Source organism: Cygnus olor, chromosome 1 (genome assembly GCF_009769625.2).
Source record: "Cygnus olor isolate bCygOlo1 chromosome 1, bCygOlo1.pri.v2, whole genome shotgun sequence".
Classification (NCBI taxonomy): Eukaryota; Metazoa; Chordata; class Aves; order Anseriformes; family Anatidae; genus Cygnus; species Cygnus olor.
The window spans coordinates 59399767-59412450 of record NC_049169.1 but is presented as its reverse complement, the minus strand read 5'-3'; the positions used below and the strand labels follow the sequence as shown (position 1 = coordinate 59412450).

The 12684-nt window shown below is 39.5% G+C and overlaps 1 protein-coding gene across 1 annotated transcript in view; it reads right to left on the bottom strand.

Moving 5' to 3' along the window:
* Positions 1 to 268: 268 nt before the first annotated feature.
* Positions 269 to 12684, bottom strand: part of LOC121071816 (tyrosine 3-monooxygenase-like) — a 33058-nt gene continuing 20642 nt past the window's right edge. The window contains exons 9-12 of the mRNA XM_040560582.1: positions 12526 to 12582; positions 9369 to 9464; positions 3605 to 3738; positions 269 to 2126 (exon numbers count right to left, since the gene is read on the bottom strand). Coding sequence (XP_040416516.1) covers positions 1967 to 2126; positions 3605 to 3738; positions 9369 to 9464; positions 12526 to 12582 — 447 coding nt within the window. The 3' untranslated portion in view covers positions 269 to 1966. The remainder of the gene's footprint in view (positions 2127 to 3604; positions 3739 to 9368; positions 9465 to 12525; positions 12583 to 12684) is intronic.

The window sequence follows — 12684 nt, the reverse complement described above, 5'->3', positions numbered from 1 at the left end:
TCAGCTCTGTTCCTGTCTGAATCTCTAGCAAAACAGGTTTTACAATATGCAAAATTTTTCCTGAAGTAAAACAGAAAAATCCTGTATTTCAATGAAAAAGAAAGAGCTCAGGATGTTTTTGCTGCTGAGAGAAAAGGGTCTCATAGCTATTTTGCCAAGATAGTTCCAAATTTGTCAGGCATCACCACATTTTAATAAAATGGAGCCATTGCAGCAGCTCCCCAGATCTTGAATACTCTATTAGTGCCCATGGGAGAATTTTCTGAAGTGCTTATGGACATGAAGATTTAAGAAACAAAATCCCATTAACTTCCAATAAGACAGTTTCTTTAGAGCCTGGCACATGTACAAATTACAGTGAGATAAGCTCTGTATGAAATAACAGCATGCAAATTGCTCTGTTGTGACTTTCTGTGTACAAGCTCTTATCCCACAGTGACCAGTTAAGGCAGAGTTGATGACTCCTTTTCCATCAAGAGCCAAACCACCTCACATTTACATCAGAGTTCAGGCCACGTATGCTGGCAGTTAGTGGATAGCAGTGGACAAGCTGCAAGCTTGCTCTCTGCCTTATCTTAAATACACTTTTGAAAATATGAGTAGGGTTTCTTAGCTGCACAGGATAAATCTACACTGACATCTGTGGATTACTGTCACCCAACTTCAGCCATGAGATCCACATTGCCCCTGCTTATGTCATACCCACAGCTTGCTTCAATGTTGTCTGTTTGTGCTGCTGCTAAGCAGAGAGGGAATCCTTCCAGGCATGAGCCTCCTTTTCTTTTCCCAGACTAGTTTCTATTTGTAGATAGTGGAGGAAGGAAGGATTCTAAATGAGCGTGAAAGTCTGGAAAAGGCAATTAAAGGATTGTTTCTGTAAAACATTACCTACAGTGTGGAGATAAATTTCAGGCATATCTGAGAAAGGGACTAGAGCAGGAAGCAAGATGAGTTGGATTACGTGACTGGTATTGTATCCATAGCAAGGCTATATGGGTACTTGTGTTTGATTTTAGGATTTGCTCCATCAATATTAAATATACTTGGATTTTTGGTTATTACTAAAAGTCATCATAATGCCAATGAAAAACAAAAATCTTTAAATGTGTTTAGGACTATCTACATCACATGATCTACATCTACATCTATATCAATGGGACTCTATTTCTTATAGGCTTCTTTGAAAATATTTCAATACATTCACCTTTTCTCTCTCCAGAATCCAAAATTCTTTTTTCAAATCAAGCAGGTATGCCACAGAGCCACAGCATCACAGACATCAGATTTTCTGCCCTTTTTGCCTTTTTTTTTTAATCCAAGAATACATATTCTGTGTTCTCAAATATGACAGGAAAATATTTTGCCACATTTGAAGGCTACTGAAAAAGAAGACTGTCTAAAAAATGAATAGCAAGCCGAAGTAAAAGGTCCCTCTTACAAACTCTTGCATTTGTACATTGTAAAGGAATCATTCATAGTTTGTGAACACAATAGCTGATAGTAATTGCTAGCAGAAATGAGCTAGCTGCAAGGACTGTAGGCAGCTGGCCAGCCTTAAAGATTGTGATCTTGTCATTTAAGCAAGAAGTAAAAAACTTTGTGACAGAAGAGTTACTGTGGTATTTTGTGACCAATAACTTCAAAAGGCAGCAGGTAAACAAAAAAACTGTAAAGGTCCAATAATAACAGATAAGTACACACCAAACAGCTGCAGCTTATATCACCTACCAAAAATTGGAGTAATTTGAGATTTTTTGTCATTGAAATATACTCAGTAGGAATGCATTAATGTGGCTAAGTCAGCAGCCTAAATTAGAGTGAAAAGATTAGCTTGACAGAGCTGTTTGTGGGTTAAAGATGCATGCAGCTGCATGTTTGCATGCATCTACAACTTCATCACTAAATCTTCAAGTGCTGCAACTGTCTACATATATATCAGTTCCAGGTGAGATGTACTGCTGCAGTTTTAAGAGAGATTTTCAAGGGCCAGGCAGAGATTTTTCAGGTCCTCTTTCATTTGACTGAGTACCCTCTTGACTTTCTGTGGTGTGTTCAGAACCTCTACGCTGCTGGTGAATGGATCGTAGTGCAAAGAAAAGGGCTTCTTGATCTTCATTGAGTAGTTTCTGTGGGGGAAGGAGACAGATCTGCTAGTTCAGAAGCCACTTCCCCACGTATAAAACCTGCAGGACCTAATTTATCCATACACAGGCATGGATTTATCAGGGTAGCCCTGGCTACTGTGACACCCTCATCACTGTCACTCCATAAGGTTTTCTGGCGAATTATATCCTTCCCACAGCTGAACTACTTGCAGCCCAAAAGATCTGCAGTGCCTGCCTCTCTGCATGGCTGGCTCAGATCCGTCTGTGCTCTTACAGCTCTACGTTAACACAATTCAGAGTTATTACAACCACAAGCTAGAGGAATGCAGAAACACAGCATGTCTGCTGCCTTCACTTCCAAGAAATAACCTGGAGTAGTTCTTTCTGCATAAAATCCTAAAAACCTATCCATACTAGGCATCCTGGACTATTTTGCCATCTCTCTTGAAAGGAAAAAAAAAAATTGCTTGCCATTTTTGACAATGTTTCCATTAAGTACATGCTGGTAGGAACCCCCTGTACTGATGTTGCTTTATGTTTTCCATTCTGACAGATTCTTGTGCCTTCAGTTATTTTGAGCAGCTTTGGCTGAGCAACTATCCTGAAAAAATGTACAAAAAAGCTTTAAGTTTGAGAATGGTGTATTCCTTGTCCTTTTAAGTTCTTTTCAGGTCTGCCTGAGTCAAAAGCTCTTGAAAGTCTCTCTTCTGCCAGTGAGTTCTCAGCTGCATTTTAGCACAGTGCCAAGATAATAGCTAAATCTGAACCCACAGATTTAAGATGAGGAGCCTAATTTGCTATTGTTATAACCCCAGCAGACAGTGTTTTGGGGCAGGAGGTGGGGGAGGTTGGGAAGAAATCTGGCCCAAGTTCTCCTCTTCTAATAAATTTCTCATTTCAGCTCCTGCATGCTCCCCAGTAGCTCCAGCTAGAATTGGTCTTGTTATTCTAACTGTTGGAGATTGAGGCCCAGAATTTTAAACCCTTTTTTAAAAACAACAACTTACTACATAACAGCCACAGAAATGCATTTAGAAACACCTCAAGCTAATTTGAAATAATATTATTTAGATTGCAGTCAACTACTTGGTAGAAATCAGTCTGCCTGTGAATGCTGATTCTGCATTCTTGTGCAGATATAATCAGAGGAGAAAGGCAATCTTGTTTTTAAGACCCCTGTTAATCCATGTTAATTCCCGAGTCTGCTATAAAATTTCTATGTGACCTTGGGTAAGTCAGTTCTTCACGACCTCCCATTTGTCTGGAACAGCACATAGGCACCCTATTTGTGGGATCGCACTGTTCAGTTACAGAATTTACCTCAGAAGTTGATAAGATGAAGTATTGCTGAGATGAAGCATTGGACAGGGTGTAGAAATACTTAGCTATGTTTTTTTATGAAGTTTTTCTCAGAGAAACAATCTCACATCTAAAAAAGCCACTGTGCAGCAGAAGTGTGGGTTCAAGCTGGTGTGCCCCCCCTCAGTGAAATTACTTACTGGAGCTTGGCCTTGGCGTCTTCAAAATTTTCTGCTATGAAATAGACAGGCTGGAAGGCTTGATCCTGATATGGGTGAACTGCAGTCACTTCTGGATCAAAAGGCTTGTACTCTGGCTTGTTTGATAAAGCGTACTTTGTAACAGGAACAACAAAGGTTAGAATAGGTAAATGAACATAGCAAGAATTAGTGTCTACTGGGCCATGAAATACTCATGGAATAGTTAAAGGCAGTATCAATTCCTGTTCTTTTACAGGTGAAAGCTGTTTTTCATAAATAGTAGTTAATATTAATAAGTTAAAAAAAAAAAAAAGAAAGAAAGAAGAAGAAGAAGAAGAGAGATTTCCTATATTACAGTGACGTATTATTGGGTTCCATAGACAATTCACAAACAGGAAGGGGGAAGTCTACGCTATGCCTCAAAATACAAATATCTATCAGAAAAAATAGTCTCAGCATCATGCTGCTTTCTCAGCCAATAGCACAGAAGAGTCATCGTGCTGCACAACACTATTTTGAAGTACCCAGACCATGTTACAAAGCTCACATTTCCTGCTGCACTGAAGAGCAAACAGAACGCTCTTGGTATTTTCTGCACAGCTCCCATGACATTTAAGCAGCATTAAAGTGTCCCTGAAAGCCAAGCTATAAATGTACACTATACTCTGCATGTGTATGTTTGTGATTTGGGCCCATGGAGTTTCTTCTATAAGTTCTGCTCAGGTTCTTCTAAATTTTACCCTCAGGCAGATGGGAGGATCATAGAAGCCAATTCTGTCCACACTGCAGTCTGCAGGCACCTTTGCCATTTATATAGACATACTGGAAATCCCTTTAAACCAGCCAGCAGCAGAGATGGTGGCAGTGTGATTTCATAGGTATTAGTATCGGTTGTTTAGTACCTGCGCAGGGTCCTAGGAAGGCAGCACAGCTCAGTTTCAGAGTAAGTTCCTGCCCAGTTTGTCTGCCTCTGCAACCTGAGTCAGATAGGTTAATGCTAGCTCAGTTCCAGTGCCATTTGAACTGCACTGTAGATGTGCCTAAAAGCTGGTCTGGCCTCCAGTTAGCCATGATGGTGAGTTATATGGCCACCGCAGTGAAATGTCCCGGATATAAACAAAACGGAAAAAGGCAACTCCTCTCAGGCAAAATCAAGTACAGTGTGCCCCCATCCACCTGCAGACGTCTGATATATCTTATAGTACCAGCCCATTTTTGTTATCTGCCTGTTTGTCTTTCTCTCTTCTTCCCCAGTCTTCAGAAGGCTCCTTTCACTAGTTCACAATGCAAATGCCAACTCTCATGGTATTTGTAAAGAGCTGGTAAAATTGGGTGACACTTTCCAAGACTTTGTTCAGACAGTACCCTTAAGCATATTTTTAGATGTTTTACTGAACTGAGCCTGAACTCTCCATCATTGGAGGCCTGCCTTAACCAGTAGGTCAATTTGCTGCAGAACTGGTGCAGAAATACATATACACTTTAAAATATATGTATATATATAAAATGCTAAAAGATGGTGTTTTCCCTGTTCTTCATTTGCAGTGTGTAGTTGAAGAATAAACCTTGGAGAGCACTCATACAGTCTAAGATGGATGGTATACACAAACATAAGGCTGCTCTTATAATCTAAGAAGCTCAGGGGACTAATGGGAAAAGATTTTAGAAACTTAAAACCTGACAGGGGTCCCGCTATGCTGTCAGTGCTGAAGCAGAGCTGAAATCCCATTGATTTTAGTGGAAGTTCTGCTTGAAACCGGATGGCCTGAAAGGCCTCTACAAGTTAAGTACTTGTTGTGCTGCAAGAAAAGCATATGTAGCACTGACTGCTGCCAGACGTGTGGTATGAGCCATAAGATTTTACAGTATGTAGGACAGAGTCCAGCTGAGTGTTAACAGGAGAAGCATTTTGGATAATGCAGAACAGCTGACAGAATATAGCGAAATAAACAGTGCAATACCAAGAGCTATTGGGGAGGAATTCTTACAGTTCAGAAGAGGCAAGGTTGGCCAGCAGTCAGACCCATTACAACTGTTCAGTTTAGACTTGGGTATGGTTATCCTGTCCTTTCCAATACCTAGTTGCTGTCTTTAAATGATTTTTTAGGCAACATGGATTCAAGTGCAAGTACCATGCAGAGGGTGTTTCATCTCTACCTCTCGTTATCTGTCTTTCCCTATGTTGTTCTCCAGGTTTGGGCAAGATCAGCTCATACACAGAAAATAACTACCCGAAGTTGACTTCAAACTGGTCAGAGGGGGTGCTGTGGAGAAAAGGAAAACATTTTGAAGACTTTGTAGTCAGGATGTGGTTCCTTGGGTTACAGTCATACACTCACCGACAGCCAGTCCAGGCTGCAGTTCAGGGATGTTCCTAGACTCCGTGCTGATTCTAAATTCTCAATAATATTAGCTTTATGTTACACCACTCACCCTTTCCAGCTGGTTAGATGTTATCTTCTTGCAGCCAACCATCTGGCCTTAATAACTCATGCCTTTATTGCCTCCCTAGTGCCCAAATCACCCTGCTATAACTGATCTGGAAGCCTCCAGTGATGAGGAAGACCCTCCTTTGCCCAGGTTACTGCAGTGTGTCTCCCTGATCACACAACCTGCAGTGAGCCTGCCTGTGCCACTTTTGCTGAGCCTCTAGATGATTAGAATTAAGTCTGGGGACTCCACCCATAAGCCCATGTCTGGTCTGATACTGAGAAGGCTGGCAGATAATTATCAGGAAGGACAATGGCTTTCTCCCAAGCAAGAGTGAAGCTTATCCAGAGCTTTCTCAAGAGCCAGTCTAAGACTGCAAAATGAGCTCTTTAAGGAACTAAAGGCTGTCATGAGCCTCACTGTCTTCCAGTTCAAGTTCAAGGAACATTTTGTATTTCATCTCTAACAAAACTGCCTAACCACTGTTGTATTTCTAAAACAAACAAACAAACAAAAAACAAACAACAACAACAAAAACCAAACCCAAACAAACAAACAACAACAACAAAGAAAACCACCCTTCTACTGAAATAGACACTGCATTACACATATTTCCTCTCTTCAGGTGTGAAAGAAACAGTTGCTATATTTTTTCAAGTTGCTAAAGAATAGGACCTCAGCACTTCACTGACACTGCCATGGATTCTATACTGAAGTTAGAATTAAACGCTTATAAAGACTAGAATGATTAAATGGAACCATTTCTGGTTTTCATTTTTGTTCCTAATAAAAATTCTTGAGGTGAATCAGCCAGCCCTCAAAGGAAACTTCAGCACTTAAGGCCATAGATACAAATAATTTGTGTGCATGAAGTTTCAGGTGCTCAAGGTGAATTGCACAGAAACTACTAATCTGCTGTCCAAAAAGGTACACAGATAAACTTCCAGAGCTCACATAAGGATTGTACATGGCACATAGCATTATTGCTGATCAGCTACTTGCCCATCTTAGGTGTTACATGAAAAGTGGATACACTTTTGGAAGGGGTTAGGAGGGAATCCTTCTTCATTACCTATTAAGTATAAATGCCATCACATCTGTATATAATTTCAGAAATAAGATGGATGAAGACCCAGGTGAACCCAGCTGTATCAAAAGCTTATCTTGCAGCATTACCCTTCAACTACTGATAATAAAAGTAAAGACAAGAATCAGACATTTATCAACTCAAGGACAATTATCACTCCTATACTCAGCCTTACAGGCAGGGAATCTGAGATGCAGTTCTACTTTTGTGTTATATGGCACAGTTTTGTGAACAAGCAATGCTTGCCTACTACTTTAATCCGAAGTAGAACAGCTTGGTGTCTGTTAAAGAAAAGGGCAGAAAGAGAGGAGGGAGAGCACAAGTCTGGTACATGCAATTCCAGACACCAAAGGTGAGTGTTTCTGACATGACTTTTACCTTCAATTGTGTCAAAAGAAAACAGAAAAGAAGGTCACTTGATGCAGATAGATTCTGTGGGCATATTACTATGAAAGCTGTGTAAATATAGGAGACATGATTACCAATGCCATTTAGTATCCTGTTTAACAAGTAAATGCATATGATTTAAAGCTATGATTTAAGGTATTCAGGCAGACAGACTAGAATAAATGTTGCCTTTACCTGTGCTTTGATATTGGACCTTCTTGGTCAAGATAAATAAAAGCAAATCTAGGTATCCTGCTTACTGGCTGTAAATGCAGTAAATACCAAGGGAGTCTCAGAAAAATAGTAGCTTCAGCCTTATCCTAGAACAGACAGATGCTCAAACTAAATGCTTTGCTCTGGAGCCTAATTTGTAGGTGAGCTGATTGATCAGTTTCAAGATAATATACATTCCACTATTTTACAGATGAGTGCTGCAATAGCGTTAGCATAGTTTTGCTAACATTCATGAACAGTCAGGCACAAGATCAGGTTGCTGTGCAGAAAGAAGGCATACTCACTTTTCTATAGGGGTAATGAGCATGCAGATCTCAGTTTTCCAATCCATAAAGCTCTGCAAATCTTATACAACTGAGTTTGCAAACAAAACTCTCCAAATTGCAAGTGTTGGAAGAAAACTGATGCTAAACTCACTGGTGGTAAAATGAGGCATGATGTCTGTGAGGGTTTCCCTTTCCATAGGTAGCTCTCAGCTGCACCTCTGTGACTCCTATTATAAATGCATTGAGATACACTAGTGGGTGGTTTCATCCTATTTCCTCCACTTGACTGAGAGCAGAACTGACCTGTATAGCTTTAGGAGAGTTTTATTATCTTTTTTTTAGTGTTATAACAATCTGTCTCCAGTCATGGAAGTCCAAGGTGTGCTAATCCAAAGCCATGGTTTCATATGAATATATCATGTAGCTGGGTGGTAGGCTGATGCATCAATATGTACATACACATGTCTATAGTCTGTGTGTATATATCTCCCATGAAAATTGTGATACCTAGTTTATAAATAGGCTTGAAAAGAGCACCGTCCACACCCCCACCTTTAGTCCTTACTACTACCAAAAATCATCCAGTATTTGCATAACTTGAAGCAATTGAGACCTAATGATATCAGTTCAGGGCTTTTGCACTTAGAAACTGATCATCTGCTTCAGTGTTCTGAAAAACTGAGGAGAAAAAATGTCCCTCCCACCAACGGTTTGTCTGAAGGAGGTGAAACCCATGAGCTTTCTGTAAAAGAGTACACTCTTTCCACAGTTTGTCTCTCCAGGCAGTACAGTATTCAACCCACATACAGATTTTCATCTATATAAAATTCAAGCTAGAATTAGTTTTGAAACGTATTTATGAATGTAAAATTCTAAAACATTTTCTTTTTGCCACTGTCAATCCTATTTATTGGTTTGGGGTTTTTTTGGTACTTAATTTGGTACAGTCAGTCAGTGCTTTTTGATGTATATGTGCATAAAGGTCAATGGTGTGGAGGAAGTTAGCAGTTCATAATAGGCATAATATTGCCCTCTAGTGAGTAATTCAGAAAAGTACAGAAAAGTTTTATGTTGAAGTCAACTGCATCACTACTGGATAGGAGCAGTAAGAAACAAATCTAATACTTTATAGGTTGAGTGCTTCATCAGATTTCATCTCTCTAGGTTGAAGACAGGTACAGTCCTACAGTATTTTGTACCCTACTCAGTAGCTTCCTGAGAGGAAGAACGAATTTCTTTGCAAAAGAAAAATCAGTATTTTAAATCACATTGCTTTATGTGAGGAAATATTTTGCTTTTACCAGAGAATTTAGAAAACTGGATTAAAGAAGTATTTTGATACCAAATACATGACACATACCATAAGCTCCCCATAAGATGAAAGCAGTCCTGCCCCATAAGCTCTGATGGATCCATTTTGCTTGCAGAGACCAAACTCCACAGTAAACCAATAAAGCTGATAACAAGAACAATTTGTGAAAATCACAGTCTCAATAGGCAATTCATTTTAAGCTTTTCCTTTTTCCTTCCTTCTAATTTATTTTATTCCTAGTCCTTAAGGTCTTTGTATCTTCAAATTTTACAGCTATATATTTTAAGTAAATTATCTTTTCTCTTCAACATATAACACACACAAAAAGCATAATACATATTTTTTCAAAACTTGCCATCCTTTCCATTCTCACTCTCCTCAAAAAGAAAAACAAAAACAAAAGCAAACAACAACTGCTAATGATAATATCTGTTTTTAAACAAATTAGCCTTGAGCTGCCTTATAGTCAGTGAAAGCTAACAGTTTTCAATACATACTCCCCAAAAGCACAGGTAGACACCCACAGAGGGTTCCAGACCCTTAGAAAGGTCTTTGAAAAGGCAGTTCCCTTCCTCCTTTCTCTATATGATAGTATTCATCAGAACAGAGGAATGACTTATTCCTTAACAGCAATGTACCTTTTAAGATTATACCAATTCCATTTTCATCTTGCTGCAATAGAAAATAAAGATGCATCTTTCTGTTTGTTTTTTGTTTGTTTGTTTGTTTGTTTGTTTTCTTGCAATAAAGCATGATTGGGACCATACTTCCTTTACCTGCTGGACAGTGATGGGATAAAAGCAATTCTTGGCTCTGGTAACCTGATAGCCCTTCCTTTATTATACTGTCTAAGGAAATGAACAGTGGAGGAACAATTCTGGACACAGCTTGACCCCTAAGCTGCTGGATAGGTGTTGTGCAAAACATGGAAAACAAAAGACATTTCAGGAATATGGCTTTGTGCTGCAACTCTTCAAGATTACTTCAGGGACATGTAGCTCTTTGCTGCCTCATTCGCAGGGTTCAATTTAGCATTCTCAGCACCCTTCTCAAAGAATTGCAAGCACTTCACAAAATAATGTGAAACTATATGTTATTCTGTCTATGTTGTCACTCTCTTTCTCTTTCTTTCCCCAACCTTCTTTGATATGCATCTTCTGATTTTGATGATTTTTGGGTTTAGCCTACAAATTTACAACTAAAGAAACAGCATGCCAAGATGTTTCTTTCTGCAAAACTCAGAGCTGCTTTCTCTTCCGTTCCAGTGATAATTCCCCATTATTCTTGTGTTAATAATCTTGATTCTTGCTATTTCCAGTGAAAAGCCTTTCAAGTATCTCATCATTTTGCAGAAAGTGACAGTGAGACATAGGACAATGCTCTAGGAGAAGGATTTTTTTATATATATATCAGTGGTTCCTTAGATATCACTTATTTGGTTCTTAGTGAGGTTCTTTTGGTTCTCAGTGTCTTAACAGGGTATGAGACATGGTACTAGTGGCCCACTGTGGAGAACATGACCACTGGTAACTTTCCATCTCTTGTGTATGGATTCACCTGCTTAGAAAACTCCTGGAGATAAAGGAAATAATGTCATTTCAACGTTTGCTGTGCATATGTTATAGACCATAACAACAAGTCAAGATTCTCTTAAGAAACTCTTAGGTAGCTTAGGTATTGCCATATTACCTAGGCTAGTTACCTCTTCATAATGAATGGAGAGAAACAAGAATTTATGGTAGACTTCTATGTCATGGTAGAGAAAGCATTAAAGGTTCTCTATCTTCACTTTCTGGTGAAGAAACATAAAAAATAAGCCTAGATTAGATGTCTGAACTTTTAAAAAAATTGAAGATTGAGTGGTTAATTCAGAATATGTTTACTGTTCTGAATACATGAATGGTACTTAGTAAATTGTATTCTCACAAATCCTGAACTGCAGGTAGCTCTTTAAAAAAGGTTCCCTCGTTCTACCTCACCAAACCCTAGATGACACTGTGAAAATTTCAGATCTAGCACCCATTGTTTTGCTAACAATGTTTTGCTAACAATTATTTTGCTTAACCCTATCTCTAATCTAGTCTTAAACAATCTGGAGTAAGGGAGAGGTCCTTGCAAAGGAATGCTGTGTAAACCACTGTCCTTCACCCAATCTCACCAAGACCTGGAAAATTACACAAAATGGCTTCCTAGGACCCATCACTCTTTTAACCTTAACCAAAACATAAATCTTAAAATTACTCTAGCCTCTTCAGACCCAGAGAAGGGTAAATGCAGAGGAACTGCGGACACGTCACTGCCTCTTCCCATACAGTCCCTTTACTTAATGAGACCAGGACCTGGATGGTGCTACAAACAATTCAGTAGTGGGACCTTTTATATTTAAAAATGCTGCTAGTGTTACCTAATCCTGACTCATAGACAGATGCATGCAGATAGATTTTAGTTGAGCTGTAATCTCTTTCAAATAGTGCCTCATTCCACTTCACCAAGAGTGGGCCTGTGAGCTGGGTGAGGAATTTCAGGAGTGACAGTCTCCTCCCATCCACACCCTTTCCTGAATGAGCCTCACCTTAGTGGGTGAGAGTAAGACTCCTTTCTTCCCGTGAAAAAATAATCATGACAGGGAAATAGCTGCCATTATCAGAAAAAAATAAATAAAATAAAAATAAAAAATCTGGCCTCCGGCGTATTTTCAGACCAAGATGGCAGTTACAGGTTGCATGAGTTGTTCTCACAGATTGTATACAGCCTAGAGATTCAGAACCAAGTGAGAGTACCTGCTGCCAAAGAGCTCACCTATTTCGTGAGATTAGCAAATAAAGGGCACCCTGAATTCTGATGGTCCCCTGAACTATCGAGTATACATATAATCACATCGAGTATACAGTCAATTAGCTGCATCTATAAAGTGAGGTGGAACCCTCCCGTTACTGAAACTATAGAGGCTCAGCTTCAGGAACATACTCTTATGGCAGCAAAAAGTATAAGTATTTCCTCAAAGTGGAATCACGTGCTTCTGGGACTCCAGCTCCTGCTCTGACACCTCCCTAACCTGTGGATGGGGAGAAGACAATTCTGCTGCTGCTCCTATTTTTGTGTAGCTAATCCGAGACACTAAAGAAGAGCCTTCCCTGAACAGTGAGGGATATGAAGTGAGTTCTTTGGTTTTTGCCTCTGATACTAAACTGCCGTCTGTACTTACTGTGGCTAGTTTCTCAATCTCTGTTTCAGATGATCCAAGAGAAGCCAGTCCAATATCCTAAAGCAAGTAAGCAAGCAGTCAGTGTTACACTAGTGTGATTATTCAGCCCAAGGGACAGAAAGAGGGGAATGGGGAGGACCACATCATTTCTAGCATGAA